The 18364-nt window shown below is 41.4% G+C and overlaps 1 protein-coding gene across 2 annotated transcripts in view; it reads right to left on the bottom strand.

The window, feature by feature from the left end:
• Positions 1 to 18364, bottom strand: part of BATF (basic leucine zipper ATF-like transcription factor) — a 38299-nt gene that overhangs the window by 19513 nt on the left and 422 nt on the right. For both annotated transcript variants that reach the window (XM_066342373.1, XM_066342372.1), the window contains exon 2: positions 15916 to 16020. In XM_066342373.1, the coding sequence (XP_066198470.1) occupies positions 15916 to 16020 (105 nt within the window). The remainder of the gene's footprint in view (positions 1 to 15915; positions 16021 to 18364) is intronic.

Here is an 18364-nt window from a genome sequence, read left to right on the forward strand (position 1 = left end):
TCTTAGTGCTTCCCAAGGAAAACCTAGGTCTTAGCTTGGGGGATCCTTAAATACAGCACCATCCAAGATCCCGGAGTGGGTCACTGTCTTCCAGCCCCAGAGCCAGGCACCTGCCCCCTGCCCTGAGGTTGGAGGGAATTTCCTGTCCAGTTATTTTGCTAGAGGGCTAACTCCAGGCTGGACTCTTCTCCAGGTGGAGAATGAGTTGTGAAATACATGGCAACAGTGGGCTCCATCAAGTGTTAACTGGAGTCAGGGGTCCTGGGTCCTGATCCCTGTTGGGTGACTTCCTGAGCCCATTGCCTCACTTGGAAACAGGAAGACTGGACCCAAACAATGAGTCTCAGCCTTGACCACACCTTGGGGTCAGTGGGATCCCCTGCGGAGCTTTAACAATACTGATACTTGCTTCTGATTTAATCAGTCTGGGGTGCAGCCTGGGCATTGGGTTGTTCAAGGCTCCCCAGGGGGTTCTAAAGTGCACTGAACATTGAAAACCACAGGATTAGAGGATCTCCAAGCCCTCTTTAACTCTCGAATATTTCAGATTCCAAATAGAATACAGTGAATATCAGCAAACTAGAGCTTCTAACTTTCCCTTGTTGAGAAGCGAGGGGTGTGTGTGTGTGTGTGTGTGTGTGTGTGTGTGTGTGTGTGTGTGGTGTGGTATGTGTGTGTGTGGAACAGAGGGGTGTAAACTCAATTTATATGAGAAGGATTAGTAGAAATCAAATTTTAAGAGAATAATGCAGTTCGACTTAACTAAAATTTATTGAATGCTACCACATGCCAACTACTACTCTTTTAAGTACCTTACAATAATTATATTTAATCTTTGCAACAACCCAATATGGTAATATTATTATGCATATTTTGCAGAAGAGGAAAATCTGAAACTCAGAGAAGTTAAGTAACTTGTTCAAGGTCACACAGCTTGTAAATTGTAGCACCAGTACCTGAGTTGAGGCAGCCTGGCTTCAGAGGGTGCCCACCATCCTCTCTTGCCTTTGAAGTCTGTTTACATCTTATGAAATTTGCTAATTAGCTCCTGTGAGGCGTCAGCCCTGTTTGTTTCCCAATTTCATCTTCCCTATTTTCCCACTTTATGCAAATCCAGATGCTAATGTTCACAATTCACCCTCACCTGTGGGGTTACTTGATGCCACTCCTATCGTGGACTATGAGCAGCTTGGGGGTGGCTAAGGAAGAGGCTTCGTGGGGGTGTGGGAACATTCTGGGGAATTCCCTACTGGAGGGGCCAAGGAGGGGCATCACTCAAAGAGCTCTTGAATGATGGGGAATCCCCAGTCACGTCCCTTACCCACAGGGAAGCCAGCTGGGACCAAGGACAAGGACAGGCTCTTGCCCAAGGCTCTGGCAGGGACTCTCCAGGCATTTTTGAGCAGGGTTTGGTCCTCCTTCCTGCCGGCTCTGGTTTAATGCCTTGACCTTCTCCTTGAGTTTTCTAATCACAATTTCCAGAAAGGTAGAAATAGTCCCTGTGTGTTTCATCAACAGAACATGCAGTCACCTATTGGTAGGGTGACATTTTAGCTCTCACCCACACTTAAATTTGAGAATAGTGTGTGATGCTTATATCCCTCACACTCAGTTATATGTTCAATCTCCAGCAGTTACCAACCCCCATCCACCACATGCACACATAGGGCAGAGCCCACCATTCCTGGAGAAGTTGCCCTAGCCATGGTGGGATCTATGCCCACATCTTCCACTAGTCCTGGGGAAATTAGCCCCAACTCCTGTTTCTTACCCTATAAGGACAGAAGAAGAATCACAAAACCACAGGTCTCTGCACTGAATAATGTATATGTCTGATTCTGCAGAAATCTCCACTTTCATGTCTTAAAGCTGAAGCTCTAGGACCATCAGCACCTCATCATCACTGGGGCTTAGACACCATTCCTGTCCCAGGACCCCGTCTGGAGTTCAGTCATCCATCCCTTGGCTTTCAGGATGATGAGTTCATTGACCTAATATTTGAGAAACACTATAGGTTGGCCCATGCAGCCTCTATCCCAAACTCCTTCCCTTTAATTCCTTCCCTTTACTGTCCTTTAAAGAGGATGGGAAAAGAATTCCTCATATACCCAGCTGCTGTAAACAATGTGACAGATTCTGACCAATCAGATATAAGCAGAAGTGTTGGAGGGGGGAGGGGGGAGATGCAGCATCTCTTCCCAGCTAAAAAGGCAAAGCTTCACCAGGACAAAACTACCCTTCCTCAGCACAGCACAGGTGATGCCTGGGGGGCAGCAGCCATCTTGCAGCCTTGAGGATGAAAGTCACTGCTGAGGATGACTGGACAGAGAGAGAGAAGGTGCTCGGTGCTTTGATAACATCCTTGCACTGGTCCTACTCCGTCCACTTCTGAATTGCTTGTTATGTGAGAAAAATAGACCATGATTTATCGATGACTCTGTTTGATAGTTTTCTACTATTTATATATAACTAAGTGCAATCCTGACTGATACCTCAAGTTAGAAAAACTATCACTAGAAAGCCCAGTTCTGAAAAACAAACTAATAATTGCCATCAATATAAAGGTTTGAAAAAATTTTTTAAAGCTGCCTGGCCTCTGGGACTGAGTGCTGGCTGTGTACCCATATAATGACCCACACTCAGTCCCCACATTCTGCCACAAGCTCCTGACAGGCTCCAGATGTCACTGCTCCCCAGTTTTCAACCCAGGCTGCACACTGGCATTATTTACCTGAAGAGCTTTAAGAAACCTTAATTCATGAACTTCACCCCTGAAAAGTTTCAGTTCTATTGTTTCAGAATGGTCTCAAGCATCACGATTTGTGTGTGTGTGTGGGGGGGGGGGGTAGGGGAGATAGCGAGGCAGACTGCCACGTGCGCCCTGACCGGGACCCACCTGGCAACCCCATCAGGGGCCAAAGCTCAAGTACAGAGCTATTTTTAGCACCTGAGCCCATGCTCCAACGGGGCTATCCTCAGCCCTCTGACGCTTGAACCAATCGCGCCACTGGCTGCAGGAGGGGAAGAAGGCAAGAAGGGGGAGAGGGAGAAGTAGAAGGTGGCTTCTCCTGTGTGCCCTGACTGGAGACTGAACCTGGGACATCCATACACCGAGCCAATGCTCTATCCACTGCGCCAGGGCCAACCATCAAGATTTTTAAAAATAACTTCCTAGGTCAGCTAAAGAAGCAACTAGTTTAAGGATCATTCATGTCCATAGCTGATTTATCTTAATAATATAAGAATATAAATAATATATACAAGGTTAAATTTTATTACATTTATTTTATTATACATGTATATGTTTAGTATTTTTGTTTTGTTAAATGCATTTTATTTTATAACATACAGTATAAAAATATAAATATAATATAAAGAACTTTAAAAAGGTAGAAGAACATTTCTAAATCAAAAATATTTTCTAAAAGTTAATGCCTGTGTAAAGCAAAGTGCCTTACTATCACTATTACATTATATTTGGTGAAAACAATTTCAAATAAACCAGAATAGTTCATTTATAAAATAGAAAGATAAGAGGTAGGGCACCTATCCAAATCTCATGAATTATCAATCTAGTTCTGAATGACTGAGCTCCGTGAGGGCAGGGACTATCATTGTCTTGACTGTTTTGGCCTCAGTGACTAGAACCATGCCTGGCAACTTGGAATCTGTGATCATTTACTAAAATCTGAAACGTGCAAATGAAGAGTCTACTAAGTAAATTCAAGATGTCCATGAAACTCCCCTGAGTGTTTAACCAACTGTTTAAGCACTTTAACAGCTTCTACTTTGTAACTCCCGGATAGTTACAAATGAGTGCAAGAGATTCATTAAAAAAAAAAAAGTTCAGGTCAAAACCCTGCTTAGCAACACTTTTGTTCCCCGAACTGAAGCTATGGGGTGGAAATAGCCAAATGACACCACCATAAGACTCAGCATGAAATCACCCTGGTTGGGACTTGACCTTCCCCATCCATACCACATGAAGGAGACTTGACCAGCTGCAGTGAAAAGCCAAGAGAAACAGTTAGTGTTCTTAAAGTTTTATAAGCAATATGAAAGAAGGCCATACGTTTTTATATATGAAGATCCATCCGGTATCGTCATCTGATTGATTTATGTGAAAATGCCAGGCTTTCTGCATTAAACAAATGAGTAAATACATTTTCCCACATGCAAAACAAACAAACAATAATAACAATATTACTCTGTTTTTGTATTTGCTCTTTCATTTATCTCTTAAATGGCCCAGTGAGGTGTTACCACATCCCATTTTAGGTTCAGATATCATCGCCCCACACCCCTGTTCCCCACACCTTTGCTGATACCTCCTCCCCGCCCCCAATCTGGTTCCCTGTTTCCTACAGCAATTCCTGAGCTCCTCCTCACTCCCTCACTGTCCCCAGCCCCACAAAGCTTCCTTCTGACCCTTGACTGGCTATATACTCAGTTTGGCCTCAAAGCCGTGCTAAGAGCACCTTTCCTCTAGATCTGCCCAGTCTCCTTCTCTCTGATTCACAATTTGACCTCAAATGTCGGGGCCTCATAAAGGCCTTCCCTGATCACTGCCCCCACCCCCACCCCTTAGTCACTTTCACCCTCACACTCTGATTTTCTTCGAAGCACTCTTCACTCCATGTGATAAGCGCGTTCATTTATCTATTTTCCAGTCAGACCCCCAATTGAATGTAAGGTCCATGAAATCAGGGACTTGGTCCCTCTTGTCCCTGCTGTATCTTCAGTGCCTGGAACAAACCACACCTGGTGTTAGGAGGCTACTGTATACTTGTACAGCAGAATGAATCATTTCTGCTGACGTTAGCGCCAGTATTGGGAATACGGCCCTTGCCTTTATCATTTTCTGGACCACCCTACCGCCTTAGCAAATAGGCGTATTCTTGTGTCAGCTGAGTACCCAGAAAATAGTTTAGTTACAGAGTCCTCAGGTTCAGGAAATTGCACTTTAGCTCTAGGACTCCAGTCTTCTGCTTGGCCTTGACGTTTTATCACTCTTCTTGAATTTTCCTAAGAGCTCCGGGTCACCCTCCTTGGTTCCTCTAAATCTAGGGCAGGGGTCCCCAAACTTTTTACACAGGGGGCCAGTTCACTGTCCCTCAGACCGTTGGAGGGCCGGACTATAAAAAAAAAAACTATGAACAAATCCCTGTGCACACTGCACATATCTTATTTTAAAGTAAAAAAACAAAATGGGAACAAATACAATATTTAAAATAAAGAACAAGTAAATTTAAATCAACAAGCTGACCAGTATTTCCATGGGAACTAGGCTCCTCTCACTGACCATCAATGAAAGAGGTGCCCCTTCCAGAAGTGCGGCGGGGGCCGGATAAATGGCCTCAGGGGGCCGCATGTGGCCCGCGGGCCGTAGTTTGGGGACCCCTGATCTAGGGTGACCAGAGGTTTACTGGGACAGTCTCAGTTCATACCTATTGTCCTGGTGTAATTTACACTAGTGCCCCTTTTCACTCTCAAAAGTGTTTCTTTCCATTTAAAGGATAAATTCTAAGATCCCCTCGTAAAACCTGACCCCCAAATTCTAGAGCAATGACAAATTCTCTGTTCTTGTTCTTTACTTCCTCCAGAGTTTACTCAGATCTCTAGTGGACTATTTATGTTTTTCGGTAAAAAAAAAAAAAAAAAGGCAGTATAACTACATAAAGATATTTTCAAAAATGATACATGACTATGTTCTTAGTCCTCTCACATGATTTTTTTTCATTTGTCATGATGCCATTTTGTCCTTTTCAACAAACAAAAATATCCATTTTTATAAAATCTTAATTATAGTACATAAACAATTTGTATTTTCCTTTCTGTCATAATTTTGTCATGATCACCATAATTGATCATGGTGATCAATAGTATTTGATCACCATAATTAGTATTTTTAATGGCTATATCATCAAGTGGATGAGCTACAATTTACTTAAAATTTACTTAAAATGGTTTTTCTAATGTAGACATTTTGGTTACTATCAAAATGTTGCTATTATAAATCAACCTGCAGTGAACATCTTGATCTATACCAGTTTTGGGTTGTTGTTTTTTTGTTATTGTTGTTCAATTGTTTCCTAGGATAAATTGCTAGGAGGGAGATTACTGTGGCACAGGGCCCATTCAGGCTTCAAGTTCACCATGAGGATTACTGAAAAAGGGTTATGTAAGATGTACAACATCCCCAGCCGTGAATGCATACATCTATTTCAAGGAGGCCTCATTAGCATTTAGGTGTTATAATTTAAAAAATTTATTTTACCAACCAGCTCTTTAAAAGTTCTTAATTTTGTTTTAATGTTACAAGTTATTGATTACTAAGGGGAAAGAACTTTCTGTGTCTGTTCCCTAGTCCAGCATTCTCAACCAGGGACAACTTTGTCCCTCAGGGGACATTGCAAAGTTGGAAATATTTTTTATTGTCCCACTGGAGATAATGGGGTGCTACTAACATCTAGTAGATAGATTTTACATTTTACAATGTACAAAACACCACACACACACACACACACACACACACACACACGCACAACAAAACTGATCTGACTCAAAATGACAATAATGCCAGGCTTGAGAAATCCTTCATGTGTATCGTTTTCACAATCAGAATAGAAAATGAGGTTATTTTCATTTTGGAAGAAAAAATGTAACATAAGCTCAGTGTTCATAGCCTCTGCTCACTAATCTGTCGGCGTCTTGAGGTTTTTCTTAAAAAGGATGTTCTTTCTACAGTATAAACATAGAATTTGCATTTATTTAGTTTGATGCAAATATTTCCCCCAAGATGTCATTGTCCTTTTAATTTTGGATTACTGATTTAAGACCTTTTTAAATAAAGGAACCTTTTAAAATAAAATCTCAATGTTGGACTCTCTCCTTTTCTGGTTTCTTGCTGTATGCTTGGGTTCTTTTGCTGAAGAGTTTCTAGGTCATTCAAGTGTTCTGGTTAATTGCCTACTTCTTTGCTTGCTCTTTGCAAAATGACATGTGAAAGCAACACCATCTGTAGAGCAAAGTCCTGATTAGAGATGTGGTACAAATCAAAAGCTAATGGTGGGTTTGGGTTCTTGGTTGTCTTTGAGAAAGATGTCCGTGTCGTCATTGGTGACAGCAGGTTGACCTAAAGCATCTCTGAATTTCCTTTCAATTCTGTGATTCTATGAACAAGGGAGTGAGACTGTTGTTATTGTTACTCCCTCCACAAGCTACCATGTGGACCCATGACAGGACCTGCTACAGATGTCTCCCAATCTTTATAAAGCTAAAACCGATGTGGAGCTGGCATCCCTTCAAACATGCCTCGCAAATAAACCAAACTCACCCATCACTGGGGGACAAGCAGATATGGTTGGTGGGTTGCCTTGACGTTTTATTTTCCTTCCCAAAATGAAAATAGTCTAAATTTTTATTTTAATTAAAAATAGTATATAATCATCATAAATTTAAAAATTACAGAAAAGTACTAGCAGTATAACCCTGGCCAGGTAGCTCAGTTGGTCAGAGCATCTCCTGACATGCTGAGGTTGCATTGCAGGTCAGGGCACATATGAGAATCAACCAATGATGGCATGCCTAGGTGGAAGAACAAGTCCATGTTTCTCTCTCTCTCTCTCTCTCTCTCTGTCTCGCTCCCTTCCTCTCTCTGTATAAATCAATAAATAAAAAATTGAAAAAAAAGTACTAGGAGTGAAGTAAGCTACTCAAAACTCAATCAGTCAGAAATAACCAGTTAGTGTTTTGGAGATTATCCTTCCAGACATCTCTTTATGCTGCAAACATGATGCAAACCCATAGATCTTACATCACAGGATTATGTTCTGCATACTCTTTGGGACTTGTATTTGTGTACTCAGTCTATCGTATTGACATTTTTTTGTGTGTTGATAAATACAATCTTCACAGTCATTTTTAATGCCAGCACAAATTATAGTGTATGACTATATCCTAATTTGCTTAATCCCCTAGTGTTGGGCATCTGTCCAATTTTATAGGATTGAAAAAGTGTTTACAGTTCACCAATAAAAATGAATTGAACATCTTTGTGCAACATTTTTTCTTCAAACTCTTGCAAGTGAAATTGCTGCTCCCAAGAGTATTCAGAGGGAGGATGTTAATATTTATTGTTACACAGCTTCCTTTGAATTGTTTCAATGGAGATATTGATATATTACCTAGAAACATCTTTACTTTCTTGACCAGGCCCAATGATGGAGGAGAATAGTGTCAATTTTGTGCTTAAGGAGCAATAAATAAATTCAGGAGGAGATTCAAAGAGGATATAGGCTATGGAAGATGAATTCATCTTCCTGAGAGTCTGAAGAAAGAGGCAATATAGCTTAGTGGTTAAGAATATGGATTCTGAAGTCAGACAGACCTAGTTACAAGCTGTGTGAACTCAGACCAGTTGCTTAACCTAATATAGGTCTTACAAGGTAAGGTGTTTGTGCAAATTAAAAGAGAAACAGCTGGGAGAGCCCGTAATACACAGTGCCTGGTACATAGTCATGTGTTCAATTAATATGTTTTTTAAGAAAAGGTCATAACAATAGAAGCTAAGAGAAATGTCTCTTTTCCATAGATGGTTCACTGATTTTACACTGAACTTCTCTTACGGGTGAACCAGTCAGAACATTGCTTCTGTGTGGTTTCTGTTACTGTTTTGTTTTTACCTATAACTTTTGTATGTCAATAAACCTTATGGATTGGTTTCCAAGAGAGAGAAAAAGAGCTCTGTGAGTGACAAAAGATTATAAGCAGACTCGTCTTTCAAGCCTCCCTGAAAGACCAAGAACAATGGTGTCACTCTAAGGAGGCCCAGAAGGTTAACATCTAAGCTGGTCTTCTTTTCCTCCGTTACTCCATTTTCCCACGGTTGTGAATACCTTACTTTTCATAGCATTAGCTTAAAGCTGTATTTTGTGCATAATTTATACTTGTGATGTTTTCTATATATGGCATAAAAAATATGCCCTGCAAACCTTTCTTTTTTATTAAGCTAGTGTGAGACTCCTTCAGAACCAGCCCCAGGCAAGCACCTGTCCCACCCCTATCCAAGGGGACACTAAAGTCCCGGCTCTCAAAGTCAGCCCCCCTGTTACTCGGCCTTGCTTCCAATTCCATCCTCAAGGCCAGATCAGACTTGCCAACAGCTCTGAGCTCTTATTACTGTCTGACTACTTTCTCCTCGACTTTTAGCCTTCACATAAACAGGGCTTCTCAATTGATCTTAAGTCTCTTTTCCACTGACCTGGGACACTGCCTTAGAATCCTTTGACAAGGCACCAGAGAGCCACTGAAATTAACCAGAATGGCCACACAAATGAAACCAATTTGCCATCCTTCGTATGGCTTGTCTAGTACTGTAGACTTTAGGATTCCTCATTATAAATTCTAATGGACAGTTGGTTCTCCCAAAGGACAGAGATACTTATGTAGCATGTGCAAGGGAGAAAATGTCACAGTGGAAGACTAGTCAATGTTTGAAATCAAAATTAGAAAAGAAATCATCCTAATGCATATGTCACAATGATCGATGTTGAGAATTTAAATATTTATATTATAAAAATGAAAGCAGGTGATAAAAACATCTAAACTATATTTTAAAAAGGTAAAAATATAGTTTTTCTCTCCTGCTTTAGACTCTTCATCCTACTTTTTGGAAATAAATACCAGTAACAGTTTTTTGGGAAACCTAGTTGAAAGAATGTTAAGTTTACATATACATGCACAGATAAACTTTTGTTTTTATTAGAAACACACATGCAAGCAAACTTTGTACCATGTTCACACCTCTTTCACTAAAGAATAGAAAAGTTTGATAATCTTTTTAGATTAGCATATTCAGATAGATGTAACTAACCCATTATCTTAACAACTCCATGGTATTCCACTGAACGAGCAAACTATAGTTTAATTAGCCCTATACTGATGCATACTTTGCCTGTTTCTGGTCTTTGCTATGACTAACTAATAACTAATGCAGCAATGAATATCTTTACATGTTCATAATTATGTAATCTGTGGGTGTATTTGTAAATAGACTCCTATGTGTAAAATTGCCAGACTGCAGGGTATGTGCCCTTATAGATTGAATGGACATGGTCAAATGCCCTCTATTGCAGCTGTCTGCACTAGTACCCCTGTTAGTGATGTGTGATGGTACCTGCTTCTCCATTGCCGTGGCAATGTCAGGTATTAGCAGCGTTTCGTCCTTGCCAATCCGGCAGGAGACTTTCACTTTGCTTTACTTGTCATTTCACTAACTGTTATGAAAAGAAGCCTCTTTTTTTATATTTATTTGCCATTTATTTCTCTTTCTGTAAAATGCCTATTCATAATAATCACTCTTTTTTCTTTGAGTTGTTAACAATTTTCTTATTCGTAAGAGCTCTCATACACCAAGTAGATATACTCTTTGTTGGTCACAGGTGTTGCAGATGTTTTTCCCAGTCTGTCATTCGCTTTTAATCTTGCACAGAGTATTTTAAGCTGTGTAGAAATTTTCACTTTTTATGTATAAAGAAAATATATAGTCATCTTTCCCTTTATGGTTTGAGGGTTTTGTGTTTTATGTGAAAAAGACTCCATTGCAAGATAAAAATTTTAATTCTCATTTTCCCCAAATTTCTTTAGTTTTCTTTCTTTCTTTTTTACATTTAACCTGTGTGTCTGTGTGTTGTGTAAGTTATAAAGAAGTTAGGTTTTTTTCCCCTTTTATCCCAAATGACTAGCCAGTTGTTCCAACTCTAATTATTAAGTAGTTCAGCTTTGCCTGACCAGGCGGTGGCACAGTGGATAGAGCGTTGGACTGGGATACGGAGGACCCAGGTTCAAGACCCCGGGGTCACCAGCTTGAGCGTGGGCTCATCTAGTTTGAGCAAAGCTCACCAGCTTGGACCCAAGGTTTCTGGCTTGAGCAAGGGTTACTCAGTCTGCTGTTTCCCCATGGTCAAGGCACATATGAGAAAGCAATCAATGAACAACTAAAGTGCCACAACGAAAAACTGATAATTGATGCTTCTCATCTCTCTGCGTTCCTGTCTGTCTGTCCCTATCTATCCCTCTCTCTGACTCTCGCTCTGTCTCTGTAAAAATAAATAAATAAATAAATAAAAATGAAAAATAAAGTACTCTTTTAAAAATAAATAAATAAATAAATAGATAGATAAAAATAAATACTTCAGCTTTTACTCTCTGGTTTGAAATGTTTTCCTAGTCATTTTGCATTTGAACTTGTGTCTTAGGAATTAACATATATACATGGGTCTTATATTTGAGTTTGTTTGTAGTCTATTTCTGTATTTTATTCTATTCAATCTTCTGTTTCATATTGTTTTTATTTTGTATTTATATTCCCTTTAATATCTTATTCAGATAATCTCTAATTTCCTTCCTTCTCTAGAATTTTTTCTGGAATTCCTCAAATGGTTATTTTCCAATGGGAACTCAGAACAGCTAACCTAATTCTCCAAATCCCAGAAAGTCCTACTGGGTTTTTATTGAGATCACATTAAATGAAATGAAATTTTAGATTAACTTAAAATTGCTATCATTATATATGGTATAACTTTTCATTCATTTGAGTGTTTTAAAGTCACTTAGAATAATTTTAAAGATTTTAAAGATTAAGCCCTGCAGTCCTGGCCGGGTGGGTCAGTGAGTAGAATGTTGTCCCAGCATGCTGTGGTTGTGGGTTTGATCCTAGTCAAAGCACCTATAAGAAGCAATCAATGAATGTACAATTAAATGGGACAGCTAAGTGTAACAGCGAATTGATTCCTCTCTTTCTTTCCCTCCCCCTCCTCAAGTCAATGGGAAAATTTTTTTAAAATAAAAATTACGTCCTGCATATTTTTAAAAACTTTTTTCTATTGATTTGAGAGATATCAGCAGGGAGAGAGAGAGAAAACATCAACTTGTTCCATTTAGCTGTGCACTCATTGATTGTTTCTTACAGTGCCCTGACCAGGCGTCAAACCCACGACCTCCAGGCTGACGCTTCAGCTACGGAGCCACCTAGCCGGGGCCAACCCCTGCATATTTTTTGTTAAATTTATTCCTTCCTTTCATTTGCTGTTGTTGGTATTATCAATGGAATCTTGTCTCCAATTAAATTTTCTAACTGGTTATGGTTTATATAAAGGAAAGTTATTATTTTTTGTGTGAACTTTGAAAGCTTACTGGATTCTCTTATTTTTAATAGTTTTTCAGCTGATTATTTTGGATCCACTTACTAGCTACTGATATCTTTTGCAAATAAACTGGTCAAGATATGCCTTTCTCCTTTTGAACCAATGCCTTTACTAAGTCTAGTGAACTCTACAGTTGTCCATGGGAGAAGAGGACCTGAGTGTGATGGTCGCCGAGACAGCCAACCCAAGGAGAATTAAAACAGAATGTGGACTCTGTCTGTTGATATTATGAGAAGAAGCACTTGATCCAGTTTCTGTGAGGGGTAGTCAATGCTGGAATGTTACAACATTTGCACGAGAGTAAACACAATCATCAAAAGGGTCTTTCTTTACTCTGTTATGTTAAAAACAACTAATGTACAGTGTTTCGGTATAAATCATTTATAGAATAGATATAGAAAATGTTAAATAGTAAGTATCCCACAATCTCATTGAAGAAATATGATAATTCTTTTGGTATTTTAAGATAGATAATAGTGATAAAGTGGAAACCGAGAAGCCGACATAGCATATAGGAGCCTCGCATTCTAACACAAGTGTGGTTCTCCCATGATACCATACTCTCCACAGCTTCTACACCCTGGTCTTGAAAGTACTGGTAGATGCATCCTATGACTATGTCAGAGGGCCAGAGAATGGTTCCAGATCCTAGCAAGTAGAGCCAAGTATGAAAAGGAGCTATACCAAGCACTCAACCCGAAGAATGTAAACCAGGAGATTTTCTACCCGAATCACTAACATAACTAAGAGTCAAGTGGATGGAGAAGATATGTGATTACTATTGGAGAGGAAATAAACATTTAGACCACAGCCAAACCTTCTGTTTGATGGTGACAGATTTATATGTTGCTGCTAAAGCTTCTACCTGAAGTAAAAAAAAAAAAACATAGGGTGCATTGGCTGCAGTCGCCAGGCTTGCTGTGTAAACTCTGATGGGACCTCCTCGCTGGGCAAAAAGTGAAGGTGAACCCCGTGGAGTTCAAAATAAAGGATGGGGAGGAGTTTGTGTCTAGGTGTGGGGAAGATGGGAACATTTTAGAGACTGAGGCTGGGGGTGTGGGTGTTAACGTGTACATGACTGGGCACTCCATGGACTCCCAGCCCCAGAGATTATGCCAATCTATCCATGACTGGTATAATTAGATGGGCTAAATCTTGGGTCCTAACTTTTGTCTTACAGAGACAGACAGCTGAGTCAGAGTTGAAAACCTGGCCGCAGCAAAGAAACATAGATATCACCCTCACTGATATGTCCCCAGGGGGTTGAATAAAAAGGGAGACTGTGGTGCATCTCAAGATCAGAAAGACTCCCTTGTTCCTGTTAGGAGGGAGAAAGCCCACTGTCACTAGAAGTGGCCAGGTCTAAGTGGGTGACCATTTCCACGGTGGGGGAGTATTGTAGAGAAGTTTGAAGCATCAAATGTGTGTCTAAATGTTCCAGTCATTAAGAAATCTTTCAGCCCTGAGATTCTGTGATAAATATGTATACATACATATGTTATTCTTATAAGAATCAAAATAAATAATCATAAATAAATATATAAATGTATATAAATACACAGTTATGACTATTTTGCTTTTTATAATAACTAGTATTAATATTACTCTTATAATACTTAAATGTATTGCATATTTGTTATATGACAGGCACTGTGTTGAACTCTTTATATGCACGATCTCTGTAAGTCATTACCATCATTTCCCATTTTATAAACATGCAAACAGAATCTGAGGGAGGTAAAGAATGTCCCTAAGGTCGGTCACACAAATGACAAGTGGCGGAGCTGGGATTCAAATCCTGTCCTTTTGACTGCGGTACCTGCTGAGCTATACTTAGTTCCTTTATTTTTAAAAAAATACAAATTTATAAAGTTAATAGCATTTTTCCAGTCTCAGAACAATGTCTACTGGCAGAACAAGGAGGGTTTTATCCTTTCTAATTTCTATTTCTCTGTTTGGTCGTTGGCTTGCTCTAAAGAATATTGACTTAGAATCAGACGCTGATAGAGACAAAGTGATCATGGATTTTTAAGCTTAAAATAGTAACCTGGACCCTAAGCCATAATAAAATTACAGAGAACATATAAGTAGCAGGACCACCAACAACTGAATATCAGGCTGCTGATCATAACTGTCAAAGAGAAGAACAGACTTGCTGTTCATTCATTCTTTTTTTTTTTGTTATTGTTCAAGTCAACAAATATTTATGAACTTAAAACTATATTAGTATGCAATGGAAGATACGCTGAATACATTTCTCAGCTGAGTACTAAGCAGGCCCGATCCCACTTAACTTCTGAGGGCAGACAAGACCGGCTGCATTCAGGGTGGCATAGCCGTAGACTGAATACATTTCAAATTAAACACAAGCATCCAATCAGAAATGTTAGTGTAGCCTGCTCTCCGCTTCCTTATGAAGATTAACAAACCATCCAACTACATCTTACTTTGTCTTTTTTTTTTCAATTACAGTTGACAATATTATTTCATTTCACATGTGCATCATAGTGATTAGTCATTTATGTATCACACATATTGATCACCACAAAGTGATCTACTACCCATCTGACACCATACATAGACATATTGCCTTTTTTTTTTTTGGATAAGATGAAAACAACTATTCTAACTGACTGGTTTCCATGCTAATCTTTCAAATAAACACAAGCATTTTCATTTTTGGTGCCAATAGCCCTGTTTCCCATCGAAATGAATTACTAGGATGCGGGAGCTCTGGGAATGGTTCGGGAGGAGGAACAAAGAGGCAGAGTTGCTAGAGAAATGGATGAGGGGATGGATGAGGAAGAAGCCAGTGAAATAAGAGACGGTTGGACAAGGACCAAATTAAGGGCAAATGAAGAGAGTTGAGGCGGTAAGTTAGGGGAGACAAGGAGGGAGCACGGTCGATGAGGCACACGGCCAGAATTTAGAAACATCAACGAGGCGGGGCCTTGGCTGCTGGTGGAAGTGCGACCCAGCACAGATCAGGGCCCCTGCTCAAGCCAGGGACCGGGCCTTCTCCAGAGAGGTTGAGACTAGAGGCAACTCAACCAGGATGCTGACCATCCGGCGTAAGTGCACTTGAAACCACACCTTCCATGGATCCCTTGGGGTACCATTAAAAAGAGAAATTTCAAAATAAAACCCTAATGACGTTCAGAAAAGAGGAGTAAGGTTCAGCAGGCTGCATTTGGACAGGCACCCAAATGCAGGCCCAGGGTGGCTGTCCAACTGGCCTCCCAGAGGGTGGGACTGTATGGGATCCTAGCACTGCGAATACTGGGTTCCCCCAGGGCGCTTCACAACTTCTAATCCTCCCAGAGACTGTCCTGCCCTCTGCTCTCTATGCTTAGGCAGGCTGGAGCTTTCTCTGGCCACCTCATCACTCAGCAGGTAATTCCTGCCTTCCATTAGGCCTTTGAGCTTCCCACACTCAACTCGTTTCCCCTCTATTTCCCTTCAGGGGTCAGGAAGAAGGGCTCCTTTCTCTTTCAGCCTTCTGGCTCATTCCATACCAGAATCTGCTCAACACTCACAGGCGAGCCCCCCTCCCACCTCACTGCACAGCCCACACCCTTCTAACTACCCCCCACCGCATCCCCATCCCCATCCCCACGCAGTCAGATTTAAAGCTGTGGCCTAAGCATCCACAGGTGCCAGGAAGCAAATCCTAAGGCTCAAGAGGACAAAGAAAGGTCCAGAGACTTACCAAGTGCAAAGTGTCGGCTTTCTGCGTCTGCCTCTGTCGGCTCTTCTGGGCAGCAATGCGATTTTTCTCCCTCCTCTGAACTTTTCTCACATCGTCAGATGAGTCCTGGGAAGCAGAGACAAGGAGAATTAGGCACCGACCCTCCCTTCTGAGCTAATGCAGGTTTTCTTGCCTCCTGGTGTCCCTCCATTCAGCTTCCCATGGCTTTGTCTTTTCATTTGCCCACCCGCCCCCTATTCACTAAAAGGCTGAACCCAAAAAAGAACTCTTCACCACACTCTGTTACCCTCCCTTAGGTTTCTACCACTTTTTTGGCCAATGGTTACAGGAAGAGGGCAAAGACCTTGAGGCCTCAACAGAGCTGTGTTTGGAAAAAATTGGTGTAGGCAATGAAGTGTGTTTTATCGCTTTTCCTCCTCTTCACGGCTGCTCCACCCTTACTCTCTCACTTTTGGGCCTAGAACTGTCTTGCTATTTTTTTTCCCAAAACTTCTTTGAGCACCTACTATGTGCCAGCTTCCTTACAAATGTTTTTTCAGAGGTGCTCTTGTTTATTTACCTAACGCTGTGGAGTTGATATGACTATTTCCATCCTTTTAAAAAATTATTTATTTATTTATTTACTTACTTACTTATTTTATTGACTTTTAGTGAGAGAGGAAGGGGAAGAAAGAGAGAGACAGGAACATCATCTGTCCTGTGTGTGCCCTGATCAGGGATCGAACCAACAGCCTCAACACTTTGGGATGATGCTCTAACCAACTGAACTACCTGGCCAGGGCTATTTCCATCTTATATGTGAGGAAATGGAGGCTCAAAAAGCTTGTCCAAGAGCTCCCAGTAATCTGGAAGTTACATCTTCTAATGCTAAGTCTGATGCCTTCCTGAGCCACACCCCCAATCTCACTGGCTTGTACCCCATGTGCCTTCTACTGTATTTTGGGGCTGAGGTCCCCATTCTAGATCCGTCTCTTCTTTCCCTACATTCCCTTCATTATTCTTGGTGACCTTGACATTCCCCATGACCCTGAGCACAATGCCTAGTACAAACTAGAGGCCAAGAATGGCTTTAATGGTGAAGATTACCTGGCCATGGCAGGTAGTGAATGGGTACTTAGGAGGACAGAGGGACCTTGGGTGTTCTCCAAGGACGTCTCACAGATGGGCATGTCCTCTGCTTGGGCAGAGAGGTTAGCTCCTAGATGCTGCAGGATAAATGTAGGAGTCTGAGTGAAACCCTTCTGCAAGTCCAGCCCTGTCCCCTCTCACATCCCCGCAGGCTAGAGGTGCACAGTTCCTAGGGCAAGACTCTGTGCTCACCATGTATGTCTCGCTAATTTGCCCCAACATTTCCAGCCATTGCAGTAGGAGGGCATTGGGTTAGATGGGAAGGAAGTGCCTCTTCCTCTTAGGGGTAAGGGGACCAGGTTACCATGGAAGCCATGAGTAATTTCCTTCCTAAGAAGAGAACAGACTTCCAAGCAATCTGAGCCACCCTGATATCATTCATCTTGAGCAGAGAACTGGATTGTTTGCCCTCTAGAGGTCTCCACTATGACTTCTCCTAACCTGCTCCTCTTCTGTTAGATAATTTATGACTGATGTTATAGTCTATGTTTATATGCTTTTATTTTGGCAGCAGCATTTTGAAAGCTCTCTTGGATATTTGTGCTAAAGAAAGAATGGAAGAAATTTTAATCCATTGATGTATTGGAAGAGAAAGAAGCCTTCCCTGTAGAGAGGAATGTCAAGAAATGTGGTAGAGAGAACATCCCAAGAAACGGTGAGGCAGGCAGGGTGTCCCATCTTTTGGCAACCCTCAAGCTGAAAACTTTTGACTTGGAAGTCACAGTCTAGACTACAAATGCTCTCAGAATCTTTACCTCAATCTCTCTGGTTTCCCCAGAGCTGAGCTGAGCTACTAATAAATATCTCCAGGTCTCCAAGGTCACCCCCTACTTTATTTCCTTCTTCCTGTCCAGAAGTCACAGGGGAAGGAGGTATTGGTCCAAGCCCCAGCATCCTCTCTGCTGGCTGTGCTAGTCACAGGGACAGTGGCTCAGGAGATTGGGTCCTGCTGTGTTGCCTGGGTGCTCCTCCTTCTCACTTGCTTACTTTTCTTCTCTACTTTCCCTGACCCCTTTCTCTCTTGCCTCGATGCCTGCCCCCTGAGACACTACATCTCTACGTTGGTGCATGCCAGCAGTCCACTTTAACGCCCCCCCCCCCCCCCCCGGCTCTTGATTTTCTACTGCCTTGGAGAAATGTAGAGCCTTTCCTCTGAGAGACCAGAGTTCTTTGATGCTCACTCCCCTCTTGGCTTCCTAGAAAGCTTCATGGGGTGGGAATCCAGGTGAGGCGGAGGTGATGGGCACCACTGGAGAGCAAGGAGGAAAACGGGCTTTGGCAGAACGGGCGGAAGGATGAGGGAGGGTATGTGCCAATATGC

The sequence above is a fragment of the Saccopteryx leptura genome, chromosome 6 (assembly GCF_036850995.1).
Source record: "Saccopteryx leptura isolate mSacLep1 chromosome 6, mSacLep1_pri_phased_curated, whole genome shotgun sequence".
Lineage (NCBI taxonomy): Eukaryota > Metazoa > Chordata > Mammalia > Chiroptera > Emballonuridae > Saccopteryx > Saccopteryx leptura.